At 40.9% G+C, this 13184-nt stretch overlaps 1 protein-coding gene across 1 annotated transcript; it reads left to right on the plus strand.

Annotated features, from left to right (window-relative positions):
- The first annotated feature begins 10756 nt into the window (after positions 1 to 10756).
- On the plus strand, positions 10757 to 12560 carry LOC121049631 (protein FAR1-RELATED SEQUENCE 5-like). The gene is made up of 2 exons (XM_040507469.1): positions 10757 to 12434; positions 12505 to 12560. Exons 1-2 carry the CDS (start codon positions 10757 to 10759, stop codon positions 12558 to 12560), a joined length of 1734 nt encoding a protein of 577 aa, XP_040363403.1.
- Positions 12561 to 13184: the final 624 nt, after the last annotated feature.

Genomic DNA, 13184 nt, shown 5'->3' on the forward strand with positions numbered 1-13184 from the left:
AAGCAGAGCAAGCAAATCGGGCTCAAAACCCTAAATCGAAAAAACGAAAAGCATACCGCGCTCATCAAATTCTTCCCTTCGACGCTTCGCCTGTTCATGGATTTTGCTCTCATCGTCCTCAGCGAGTTCTTCACCTCGGCGCTTCGCCGGACGGTCCAAATTAGGGTTCTGGCTCTCGAAGTCAGACATGGCTTTGCGTCAGAGAGAGAGAGACACCTCTCTCTATGCGCCTTTTAGTGGGTTCTGGGGTTAGTGCGGATCCTGGGCATGAAACTGTGCAAGGAATAAGGTGTACGTAGCTAACTGGTCAGCAATCAGCACCATTGGCTTTGTTAATTGGCGACGAGGAATTATTAATTTTGTTTAAGTAAATCTATTTTGTGTTTGGCTCAAACTCTAGGCTACTTGACCTAGTGGTAATAGGGTTACATTAGAAGGATCTAGATACATTGAATATGTATGATTACTTTCCTTGTATGATTTGGATTCTATGCATTGTAATCCTCTATATAAAGAGACCCCTATTATCAATGAGAATACACAACAAATTCCTCTCAATTTCAGTTTTTCTACAACACGTTATCAGCACGAAGCCCTAACCCTGAAATCCTAATTTCGTAGCCCTAAAATTCCAACATCCACCGCCCCACATATTAAAGCCCTAGCCTCAAGGAACCTAGAACCGGCGGCGGAACCACTAGAACCGGCCGTTGGAAAATCCGAACCGGCCTTTGGAAAATCCGAATAGGCCACTGCCTTGTGCCTGCCCCTGTGCAGCTGCCGAGAAGCTGCCAAGCCTTGCGCACCCATGTGCCTGCATCTGCGGAGATATGCAGACATCATCTACGTGCCTCCTAATGAAGCCTGTCGACATCTGCCTAGCCCCTGCCGAGATCTATGCCTGCCCCTGCTGACCCCTGCGCGCACCTGCCTAGCGCCTGTCGACATCTGCCGACAGATCCCCTGCACGCCCTCGACAGCTGCCGACTGCCTCTCCTGCTTGAGCTGTGCAGCAACCTTGCAACTGCCCTGCAGTAGCTCTGCATAAGCCCTGCAAGACTCTGCCATCCCTACCTGCAGCCACCGCCAGCTTTGCTCCGGCCACGGGTGACCACCGCCCAACCACCACTTTTTCGGCGACCTCCGACAACGTTTTTCTGGCCACCCCTAACAACTTTTCCGGTCAAGATTTCCGCAATTTTCAAGGTAAACTTTTTTAAAAGTTCCTGTTTTTGAAGTTTTCATTTTTTTCTTCTTTTTCTCAGGGACTTCCAACATCCCTTCTTCTACCCCCCTTTCTTCTTCATAGGGGAGACCAAAAGCCGAATTGTGGGGGTTCGTGCTCATTCCAAGCTTGAAGCTTGTAGAATCCTCCAAACTTAGAGTTTGTTGAGAAGAAAAACGATCGACCACATACATCATTGTTTCGATCTAATCCAAAACTCCTCTTAGAATCGGATTTTTCTTGGAAGCGACTACGCTTGGAAAACTCCTAATTTCTTAGAAGCGACTACGCTCAGAAATTTCTATTGCTTTCGTGGTAACCTTTTTCGCTCCGAAACTAACCCTATTTTCTTGTTGTTTTTCAGGATGAATAACCTGAACAAGTTGAGCTTTGCTCTACTAGAGACAACAGGCGCAGGATACCACAAGTTGGTCCGTGATGTGCGCCAGCATCTTAAGGCTTATGGGATCCTGAGTACGATCCAAAAGCCAAGTCAAGACGTGCTTACTCCTCAACAAGTTGCTGCTTTTGAAGCAAATAGAGCTACGAGAGAGGCTAATGAAGCAAAAGCCACCATTCTCATGATAAGGCACATGAATGACGCGCTCCAAAATGAGTACCTCAATGAGGAAGACCCAAGAAAATTATAGGTAGAACTCGAGCAGCGTTTTGGCAACATTCGTGACTTCCTGCTTCCAAACTTAGAAGTGAGATGGCATAGCCTCCGCTTCTGTGATTTCAAGTCTGTACTTGACTACAATTCAGAAGCACTTTGTATCAAGTCTTTGATGAAATTCTGTGGACAGAAAATCACTGACACAATGTTGATCGAGAAAACTCTCTCCACCTTCCCTGTCTCTACATTGATGGTAGCCAAGAACTATCAGATTGATTCAATGCTAGACGCATCACAAGATTTCATGAGCTGATTGGTGCCATGAACGTAGCTAAAAAGCACGACAACATACTTGTGAAGAACTATAACTCTAGACCCATGGGAACCAAGTCAATTCCGGAGTCTAATTATAGTCGCGCCTCTAAGGGAGGATGTAAGGAGCGAAGCCCTAAGAATAGGGATAATTCTGGACATTCTTATCCATATTCTCGCTCTAAAGAGGAAGGAAACCGCCAAAATAGGCGTACACGGAACCATGGAGGAAAACATGTGAAGAGAGAGAGAGAGAGGCCAAGCCTCCAGTTATGGTGGTGACGCCACCAAAGGCAATAACAGTCCTCAAAGCGCCTCGATCAAGGGAACCTGACCATAATGATGCATGCTTGTCTCAGATGTGGACTACCAGGACATTGGGCAAGGGCATGTAAAGCATCCCAGAATGTTGCAAACGCATACAAGATGTATCGTGAAGCAAGGGAGGCAAATTACATGGAACAAGAAGATCAAGATGGCGATCTCGATCTGAGGGTGGAAGATTATAAGAATCAAGACCCAGAAACTGGCGATTTTGATTAAGTCTTTTATTTCCCAAGAGATGTAGGCAATTGCCAATGGTTTAATCCTTCTTCAAAGTAGGCGTACTCAATGTAAGTGTGATATCTAGGAAGGTTTTGAGATAAGTGGTACTTAAGCGAGCTTTGCTCCATCGACATTTCTCTACTCACCTGGTCACATTCGCATTGGAATTACCAAAAGAAGTTGGATGACCGCATTGTTTTGCATTAGCTAGTTTATTGGATTAGATTTCCCTTGGTCAAAGAAACGATGATGTAATTCCGTTTGGCTTATTAATAAAAGTTGAGTTCTTTTCTTTATGACTCCTTTTTAATTACGAGTTTTTCTTTTAGGAATGGATGAACTACAATGTCTTGCTGATAGTGCGACTACGCACACCATTCTACGACATAGGCAATTATTCTTAGAGATGTTGCCTACATATTCCTCTGTGACTACGATGGCTGGGCCATCAGGTTTAGTTCTAGGACATGGAATGACCCAATTCCTATTGCCAAATGGCACATTGATTAAAGTTGCAGAAGCTCTCTACGCTTCTAAGACAAATCGAACCTTATTGAGTTTTAAGGATATAAGAGCCAACGGATTCCATGCGGAAAAACATCATGAGAATGGGAAAGAGTTCCTTTGCATTACCATTATGATTACGGACGAAAGCGCATCTTAGAGAAGTTTATGTGTCGATCTAGTGGACTTTATGTCATTATAATTCGACCAATTGAATCCAATAATGTGATAAGAGACGATCTCTTAGATTCTGACACATATTGGCTTTGGCATGACCGACTAGGACATCATGGTCGTGATACGGTGATCCGTATACAAAAAACTTCACACGGACATCCATTCTTCAGAGTGAGAAGAAGTAAGAATCGAAAATTGATTCCCGGACTTGGCAAGACCGCAACAACCGCAGCCCCTAGTGCTACTGTTGTCTTGGGCTGCCCACATCCCCTGTGATGACACCATAAATGGCGCCAACCATGAGCATGACGCCATGGTTTTTCCTCCCAATGGCCATGACGCCATAAATACCAATTCCCATGGCTCCAAAGCCATGATAGGAGATGTAGTCACACATTTTGCTTCTAATAGCGCTACAGTCGCTTATGCCCAACCAAAATCCTCATTGGTTGCTTCTAAGGCCCCTCACTCTTTTTGCAAAGCTTGTTCCTTCGGAAAATTGGGACCGAGACCGTCCTACGCAAAGGATCCTAAAATACTCATTCCGTTCTTACAGAGAATCCAAGAGGATATCTGTGGACCAATTCAACCATCACGCAGACCTTTTAAATACTTTATGGTATTAGTTGATGCGTCAATACGCTGGTCACATGTCGAGCTGTTGTCCACTCGAAATGCTGCTTATGCTAAACTCCTTGCCCAGATTATCCGTCTACGGGCTCACTACCCTGACCATCTAATTAAGTGAATTCGACTTGATAATGTTGGGGAGTTTATATCGAAAATATTCGATGACTATTGCATGTCATTAGGGATTGATGTAGAGCATCCAGTTCCCCATGTTCATACCCAAAATGGTCTCGCAGAAGCCACTATCAAACGACTACAGATGATAGCACAGACATTGGTTATGCGCTCCAGTCTCCCTGTTTCTGCTTGGGGATATGCAATACTGCATGCAGCGACGCTAATTTGTCTACGACCTGTTGCATCTCATTCTTACTCTGCGTTATAGCTAATGACTGGGTGCGAGCCTGATATCTCTCACTTACGCATTTTTGGGTGTGCTATTTATGTCCCTATTACGCCGCCACAACGTACTAAGATGGGTCCCTAACGACGAATGGGCATCTATGTTGGCTATGAATTACCAACTATCGTCCGCTATCTTGAACCCTTGACAGGCGATCTCTTTACCTCAAGATTTGCGGATTGTCACTTTGATGAAACAGTCTTCCCTTCATTAGGGGGAGATCAGAACACAGATGTTCAACATGAACGACATGAATTATCGTGGTCTATCCCCACTATGTCTCATCTCGATCCCCGTACCACACAGTCTGAAATCGAAGTGCGACGAATAATTGAGCTCCAGAACGTAGCAGACACTCTGCTGATGCTGTTTCTGATGTTGCCAAAGTGACGAGATCACACATACCAGCTGCAAACGTGCCTGCAAGGATTGATGTCCCGAGTAATGGACATCATGCCACTCCTGTGACGCTAGGAGATGGTGTCATTGCCCAACATGGCAATGATGTGGCGTCTATGGCCGCAGGTCCCGCAAGGAATCGCGGTAGACCACTTGGTGCAAAGGATACTCGCCCTAGAAAGAGAGCGAATGAGGCACAAACAAATCCTTTGATCATCGATACTCAAAATCGGTCTTATGAAAATTTTCCGGATTATGGTTATGTCCAAGACACATCATTGGGGGACGCCTCAATGTCAGAACCTATCCATGAGAACGTAGAGGTCATTGATGATGTATTCGCATATTCTATAGCGCGTGAGATTATTAAGACCGATGACATCGAACCACGCTCCATTGATGAATACCAGCGTAGAGCCGATTGGCCGAAATGGAAAGATGCGATCCAGGCAGAACTTGATTCTCTAGCGAAAAGAAAGGTATTTGGAAAAGTTGTGCCAATACCCCCAACACCAAACCAGTTGGTCATAAATGGGTATTCGTTAGAAAGCGTAATGAGAGAAACGAGATTGTAAGGTACAAACCTTGTGGTGCAAGACTTCTCACAATGCCCTGGAATCGACTACGAGGAGACTTATTCTTCCGTAATGGACGTCATTACATTCCGTTACCTTGTCAGTTTGGTAGTTTCAGAAAAACTGAACATGTAGCTTATGGATGTGGTTACTGCGTATCTATATGGGGATCTAGATACAGAAATATACATGAAGATTTCATATGGAATTCAGTTACCCAAATCAAGTGGCTCTAAACCACAAAGAGCGTTTGCTATAAGATTGAAACGCTCACTATGTGGATTGAAACAATCCGGACGGATGTGGTATAATCGTCTAAGTGACTACTTGATTGGAAATGATATGTCAACAATGAACTATGTCCATGTGTGTCCATAAAAAGGACAAGTTCCAGATTTGCAATAGTAGCGGTTTATGTCGATGACATGAATATAATTTGCACCCTGAAAGAGTTTAGGGAAACCGTTAAACACTTGAAATCCGAGTTTGAGATGAAAGATCTGGGGAAAACAAGGTTTTGTCTTGGTTTGGAACTTGAGCACTGTGAAGATGGTATCCTGATTCATCAATCAGCTTATACCCAAAAGATGCTTAGGCGTTTCAACACTGACAAGATTAAGCCTTCAAGTACCCCAATGGTCGTCCGTAGTCTTGATCCAAAGAATGATCCATTCCGTCCAAAAGATGACGACGAAGAAGTGCTAGAGGCAGAAGTGCCATACCTAAGTGCAATAGGCGCATTATTGTACTTAACACAATGCACAAGACCGGATATCTCATTCGCTGTGAACTTGCTAGTTAGATATAGCTCTGTGCCAACACGACGCCATTGGACTGGTGTTAAAGATATCTTTCGATACCTAAGTGGTACGATTGATATGGGCTTGTTTTATCCCTACTGAGAGAAGATGGATTCAGACCCATCTAGTGTCAGGGAAGCCACATATGGTGGACTGCGTTCCCTCTCCCCATCCTAAAACGATATAAGTGTTTTAGAAGGTTTTGCTTATGTTGGGTACCTCTCTGACCCACACAAAGGTCGCTCCCAAACTGGTTATGTTTTCACCATGGGAAAGACCGCGATATCTTGGAGGTCTACAAAGCAGACCTTAGTCGCTACCTCTTCGAATCATGCAAAGATTATTGCTCTTCAAGAAGCAGTTCGTGAATGTATATGGCTTAGGTCCGTAGTTACGCATGTTCGAAGCAATTGTGGTCTGAAGTCTACCATAGATGAGCCAACAAGCATTTATGAGGATAATGCTGCTTGCATTAAACAAATGAAGCAAGGCTACATCAAAGGCGACAACACCAAGCACATATCGCCTAAATTCTTCTACAATCATCAACAACAGAAGCTCCTCAAGATCAAAGTGAACCAGGTTCGATCTGAGGACAATGTGGCAGACTTGTTCACTAAGTCATTGTCCAAATCCACGTTCGAGAAACATGTGGCAAGAATTGGCTTGAGGAAATTATCTAAACTCCCATGATCGTAGTCATCAGCGGGAGGCGCAGACATCAAGAGGAGATGTCTACATGTTCATCTCGAATCGTGAAGGGTGTGTTGTACTCTTTTTCCCCTTCGACCGAGGTTATTTTTGTCCCACTGGATTTTTGTTACAACTAGAGAAGCACCGCGTTTGGGCAACACAAGGGGGAGTGTTTAAGTAAATCTCTATTTTGTGTTTGGCCCAAACTCTAGGTTACTTGAGTGGTAATAGGGTTACACTAGAAGGATCTAGATTCCTATTCAATGTACGATTACTTTCCTTATATGATTTGGATTCTATGCATTGTAATCCTCTATATAAAGAGACCCCTATTATCAATGAGAATACACAACAAATTCTTCTCAATTTCAGTTTCTCTATAACAAATTTATCTTTTATTTGTTGTAAAAAAAAAAAACAATATATAAATTCTTCTCTTCATTAATTAAGTTGAACAAATGAATTTGTTCGTGTTTACTTGTAAGATGCTCCTTCTGTGCATCAAAAAATCGTTAGATATATATAGAACCTATCCAGAGTGGAGCTCCGTTTTGAAATTAAAGTGCGCATTTAGAGTTTAGGGTCACTTTTCAATCGCATATCCACATCTCGACCGTTTTTAGTTACTAATGTATAAATCATCTCTGCAAATTTTCAGCCAAATTAATGATTGTTAAGATATCTAACTCACTCAAACCAATGGATGAACTGAATCTGTCCAACCTGAACCGTACTAGCTTTAAGGCAGTTATTAATGCCTTAACGATCATCAATTTGGTTGAAAATTTGCAGAGATGATCTATATATTTGTACCTAAAAACTGAATGGTTGAGGTATGGATATGCAACCGAAAAGTGACCATAAACTCTAAATGTACATTTTAATTTCAAAGCGAAGCTTCGCTCGTCAGGCCTCGATCAAGCGTCGACGGCGAGGAGCAGCTTGCTGGTCAGAGGCCAGGGGTCGAAAGACCAATCTGCAGTCGGGTGGAGCCGCTGGCGACGAGGTTGCAACGCTGTCCAGAATGTTGCAGTTGCAGATGAGGTCGCCGGGGACTATCCTTCAACCTCGATCTCCTCCGACCTCGATTGCTGCCCAGAAGCGGTCTGGGATGCCTCTGGCTTCCGTCCTGCAAGCCCCGCGCCGCCTGGAAGCTGCTGCAGCGTCGACGTCAGCCCTCCGCCTGTGATCAGGCCTATATATATATATATATATATATATATACACAGTCTTTCTATGCTAAGGACCTCCTTAGATTTTAAAATCTAAGAATATCCTTAAATAGACTCATTCCAGTTTGTATTGATCTACTTTTAAAAAAAAAAATAAATAAAAAATGATTAATAGCTCACGAAAAGTGCTAAAAGAAAACATGCAATAAAACCGTTCATAAGAACGAAACGATCATTTAAAGTAAGGTAAATTTCGCAAACAGTACACCAAGTAAAGGCCACTAATAATTCTTATACACAAAGTTTCAAACCAAACATTTCGGTACATGAAATCTGAAACTCGACCCACTATCAGTACACGACGTTAATTTTTGACACGAAAATGTTCATTATGCCCTCAGTTCTTTTTTTTTTTTAATATTTTTTTTTCTGTTATTTTTTTTCCTTTGTTTCTTCTTCCTTCTTCCGAGCTCACTCCCTCGCTTCCAACGCCGCCTTCCTCACCTCGCATAACAGAAAAAAAATGACTCGAGTAATTTATAAACGAAGGAAAAAAAAATAACAGAAAAAAAAAATTATTAAAAAAAAAAGAATTGAGGGCATAATAGACATTTTGGTGTCAAAAATTGACGTCGTGTACTGATAGTGGGTCGAGTTTCAGATTTCGTGTACCGAAATATTTAGTTTGAAACTTTGCGTATAAGAATTATTAGTGACCTTTACTTGATGTACTGTTTGTGAAATTTTCCCTTTAAAGTAATAGAAAGTAGAAATAGTAATAGGTTCAACTGCAACTACTAATAATGGGGTTCCAAAAGTACCACTAATGAGGCTGACTAAATAGTACCGATGGGTTAAACTATGATATAGCTCTGTTTTTCTTCTTTATGAAATCCTATTTAATATATGTACAAAATGTAGGGAAAACAGTAGTGTACGTATGTCTCTAATAAGAACTCGATCGGAGTTGTAGGTCATAGCAAAGTAGAATTGGATGTGGTTACCAAGTCATCCTCCGGTCCTTGAATTTTCTTGACGCACGTATTGGTCAACAGTCAACTGTCGAATTCTATTCAGTATTGAGCTTAAAAAGGTCAATATAGGCTACAAGCAGCTAGTGCTTCTGTAACGGCTTTATACCCTGGTATGGACAGGCCCGCTCACCTGCGGGACGAAAATAAAGGGACAAAACGGGACAAAACCATCCCAGCCGTTGAATCTTAATTCAGTTGATCAAACGAACAAAACGGCAAACCATTAAAACAAATTTTTTTTAACCTATTATCCAATCCCGTTTAGTCTCAACCAAGACTCTACGTTCAGTCTTGGGTTCTTCCTCCTCCCTTGTCTCCACGTTCAGTCTTGAGTTCTTCCTCCTCCCTCGCCTCCCATATACCATTCTTGATTCATCCTCATCCTCATCATCATAAGATTGGCCTATCTTGAAGGTATTTTTCTTAGATTTTACTCTCTCTCGATTTTAGGGTTTTTTTTTTATTTTAATTTTTTCTCTTCAGTTTGGGTGAATCATGGAGCCATCGTATTTTGTTTGATGATTTCATTTCTGGTGTTCTGATTTGATTGTTGAAATTTTGGTATTCTTTTGCAAGTATTGATTTTGCTGGGATATAGAGTTGGTCAAAAGAAATTGAAAAAAGGTCAATACTTTTTGTCCATGGAATGGATTGAATCATTGAATAGGAAGCCTCATTGACCCAAAAAGGTCAGTACTTTTTGTCTTGGTTTCATTGTCTTAATTTTGATTTCATTCTCTATCTCACGGTCAAAGTTTCTGCTTTTTTTTTTCTTTTTTTTAAAAAATCTTTTTCAAGTAGGGCAATATATTAATTCAGAGCACTAAAATCTCAAATGGTCAACATAGATTTGTTTAATGAGGAGCTCATGGCTTCACACAATTTTGTCGTCAAAATGCAATTGCATACATGAAGAGCTCAATTATAATATAAGTAAAATGCTTGAATTGAAATTGTGTTTAGAACTTGTGTATATTCTTTTGCATTATGATTATAACTTGTGATTGTGAATTGGGATGTCTGTTACATGTCACTGACCAAGTAACTGTAACTAGTCACGTAACTGACCATGTCACTGACCAAGTAACTGACCATGTCACTGACCAAGTAACTGTAACTGGCCATGTAACTAGTCACGTAACTGACCATGTCACTGACCAAGTAACTGCCCATGTCACTGACCAAGTAACTGCCCATGTCACTGACCAAGTAACTGGTCACCTGCCCATGTCACTGACCAAGTAACTGCTCATGTCACTGACCAAGTAACTGGTCACGTAACTGACCATGTCACTGACCAAGTAACTGCCCATGTCACTGACCAAGTAACTGGTCACATAACTGACCATGTAACTGACCATGTCACTGACCATGAGACTAAACGGGATTGGATAATAGGTTAAAAAAAAATTTGTTTTAATGGTTTGCCGTTTTGTCCGTTTGATCAACTGAATTAAGATCCAACGGTTGGGATGGTTTTGTCCCGTTTTGTCCCTTTATTTTCGTCCCGCAGGTGAGCGGGCCTGTATAAGTAAAATGCTTGAATTGAAATTGTGTTTAGTTTTTAACTTCTTTTTTATTAGTGTTATGTCTTTGACTCTGTTATGGTGAAATTCTAATTATAGCTGTGTTTGTACAGGGTGTTTGTAATATAATGCTATAGCTTTATGATGGGTGAACCATCGTTACAAGAGACAAATGAGAATGCTGTTGTAGATGAACCAAAACTTCAGCTTGGTCAAGAATTCGAATCAATAGAGGAGGCCTATTACTTTTACAATGAGATATATGCAAAGACTATTGGTTTTAGTGTGAGAATGGGTTCAACTAAGAGAAGTAAGGTGACTGGAGAGATTACTTGGAAACAATTTTTATGTTCCAAGGAAGGAAAAACAGATGAGACTTATGAGAACTCAAGACGGCAACATTCATCGACCATGGAAGAAAGGAGGTGCGGAATAAAGCGTATGGGTTGTAAGGCAAGGTTGAACATCGCCTTTAACAAGGCAAGCAAAAATTGGTGTGTAAGTGACTTCGAGGAGGCTCATACACATGAACTTACAACCCCCAAAAGAGTACATTTATTACCATCACACCGCAAGCTTACAAAGGCAAAAAAGTGTCTTATGGAAAAGCTAAGTAGTGTTAATGTTCGAACAAGTCAGCAATTCAAAATAATGGAGACTGTGGCAGGTGGTATACAGAATGTTGGATGTATTCCCAGAGATTTGAGAAACTTTGAAAGAGATTCAAGGGAAGAAGTGAAGGGACATGATGCAACTATGCTACTTGAGTTCTTAGAGTCAGAAAAGGAAAAGAAGCCGTCTTTTTATTTTGAAGTTGACCGAGATGAAGAAAATAGGATGAATCGTTGCTTTTGGGCTGATCCTACCTCAAAAAAAGCATATTATTTCTTTAACGATGTTGTTGTGTTTGATACCACGTACAACACAAACAAATATCGCATGATCTTTGCTCCAATCACTGGCGTCAACCATCATGGCCAAACAATTGTATTTGGTTGTGGACTTCTAAGTGATGAGAAAACTGAGTCTTTTATTTGGTTACTGGAACAATGGTTGAAAGCTATGCCTAGTGGTCCACCGAAAGTTATAATTACTGATCAAGATCCAGCAATTGCAAAAGCCATTGCTCAAGTTCTTCCACTTACACTCCATCGTTTTTGTCTTTGGCATATCATGTTTAAATTTCGAGATAAGCTTGGTCCTGTGATTGCTCAAAGTTATTATGGACTCTTCAAAGCCAGTGTATATAACTCCAAGACTAAAGAAGAATTTGAAGCTAGTTGGAAGAATGCTGTGCAACAAAGTAGTCAAGAAAATCATGCGTGGTTGAACACAATGTATGAACTACGAAGTAAATGGGTCCCTGCATTTTGCAATCACATCTTTCATGCGGGTATGCAAAGTAGTCAAAGAGTTGAGAGTAACCATTCATTCTTCAAATCATTTGTTTCGGTGAATAATTCTTTATTGGATTTTGCTACAAGGATTAAAAGGGGACTTAGACAACAAAGGCATGAAGAACTGATTCGTGATCATGTTGATAGTAATGAAATTCCAAAGACAAGGACTTACTATCCCATAGAAAAGCAAATGCGTGAGGTGTACACAAAAGAAATATTTTTGAGGTTCCAAGATGAGGTTGTCAAGAGTACTGCTTACTTGAAATGTGAAACTTTGAAGGAAGATGAAAATGAATGCGTGTATAATGTTTTAAGGGCTGCAGATGATGAACAAAGCTGGAAATTGCGACAAATAGTTCATGACAAAGTTTCTGGTTTTGCCAAGTGTAGTTGTGGAGGCTTTGAGGTTGAAGGAATTGCATGTAGGCATATCATTTTCTTTTTTCGAAGTATGAATATGGTACATTTGCCAATTGAATACATCTTGGATAGGTGGACAAAAAATGCAAAAGTTGGAAGAGTTTGGGATGATGATGGTGTCGAAGTGAAAGATGTGGGTGATAAGTCATTGATGATGAGATATATTCAATTATCTCAACTTTCACAAGGTGTAATTGATGAGGCGTCTCTTTCACAAGAAACAACAAAATATTTCACAGACGGACTCCATTCCCTTCGCCTTGGTATTAAAGAACTTCTCTCAAATCTAGGTGTTGAGGAACTTCCATCCACAAAAAAAAAAGAATACCTCAGGAAATACTCATTGAAGAACCATCTCAATCAAAGGCAAAAGGAAGTGGGAAGAGGTTGAAGTCATCCAAAGAAATTGCAATGAATAGGCAGAGAAACTGTGGAAAATGTGGTAAAACTGGGCACAACATAAAAACATGTGAGAAGCACAATGCTAATGGGTAATAACTTTATTTACTACTAACACTTGCTTTTATTTCTTGATGTGATCTATTTCATGCTTATTAATGTATCATTGATATTGTATATGAGCAGGTCAAGCATACAAATTAACCCCACTGAGCAATCAAATGAAGCACCACTTAGCATGTAAAGGATGAAGTTGATCTTTCTTCTGTTTTGTTTCAGCATAATCACAAGTTTTTTTATATGTAATGGATTGTAATATGCATCAGTTGGGTTGTCATTCAATGAATGTTTTT

The sequence above is a fragment of the Rosa chinensis genome, chromosome 5 (assembly GCF_002994745.2).
Source record: "Rosa chinensis cultivar Old Blush chromosome 5, RchiOBHm-V2, whole genome shotgun sequence".
Lineage (NCBI taxonomy): Eukaryota > Viridiplantae > Streptophyta > Magnoliopsida > Rosales > Rosaceae > Rosa > Rosa chinensis.

Coding starts and splice junctions, on each gene's coding strand:
- LOC121049631 (XM_040507469.1), top strand. CDS start 10,757: ATGGGTGAACCATCGTTACAAGAGACAAATGAGAATGCTGTTGTAGAT. Junction 12,435..12,504: donor TGAGGTTGAAGGAATTGCAT/GTAGGCATATCA, acceptor CATCTTGGATAG/GTGGACAAAAAATGCAAAAG.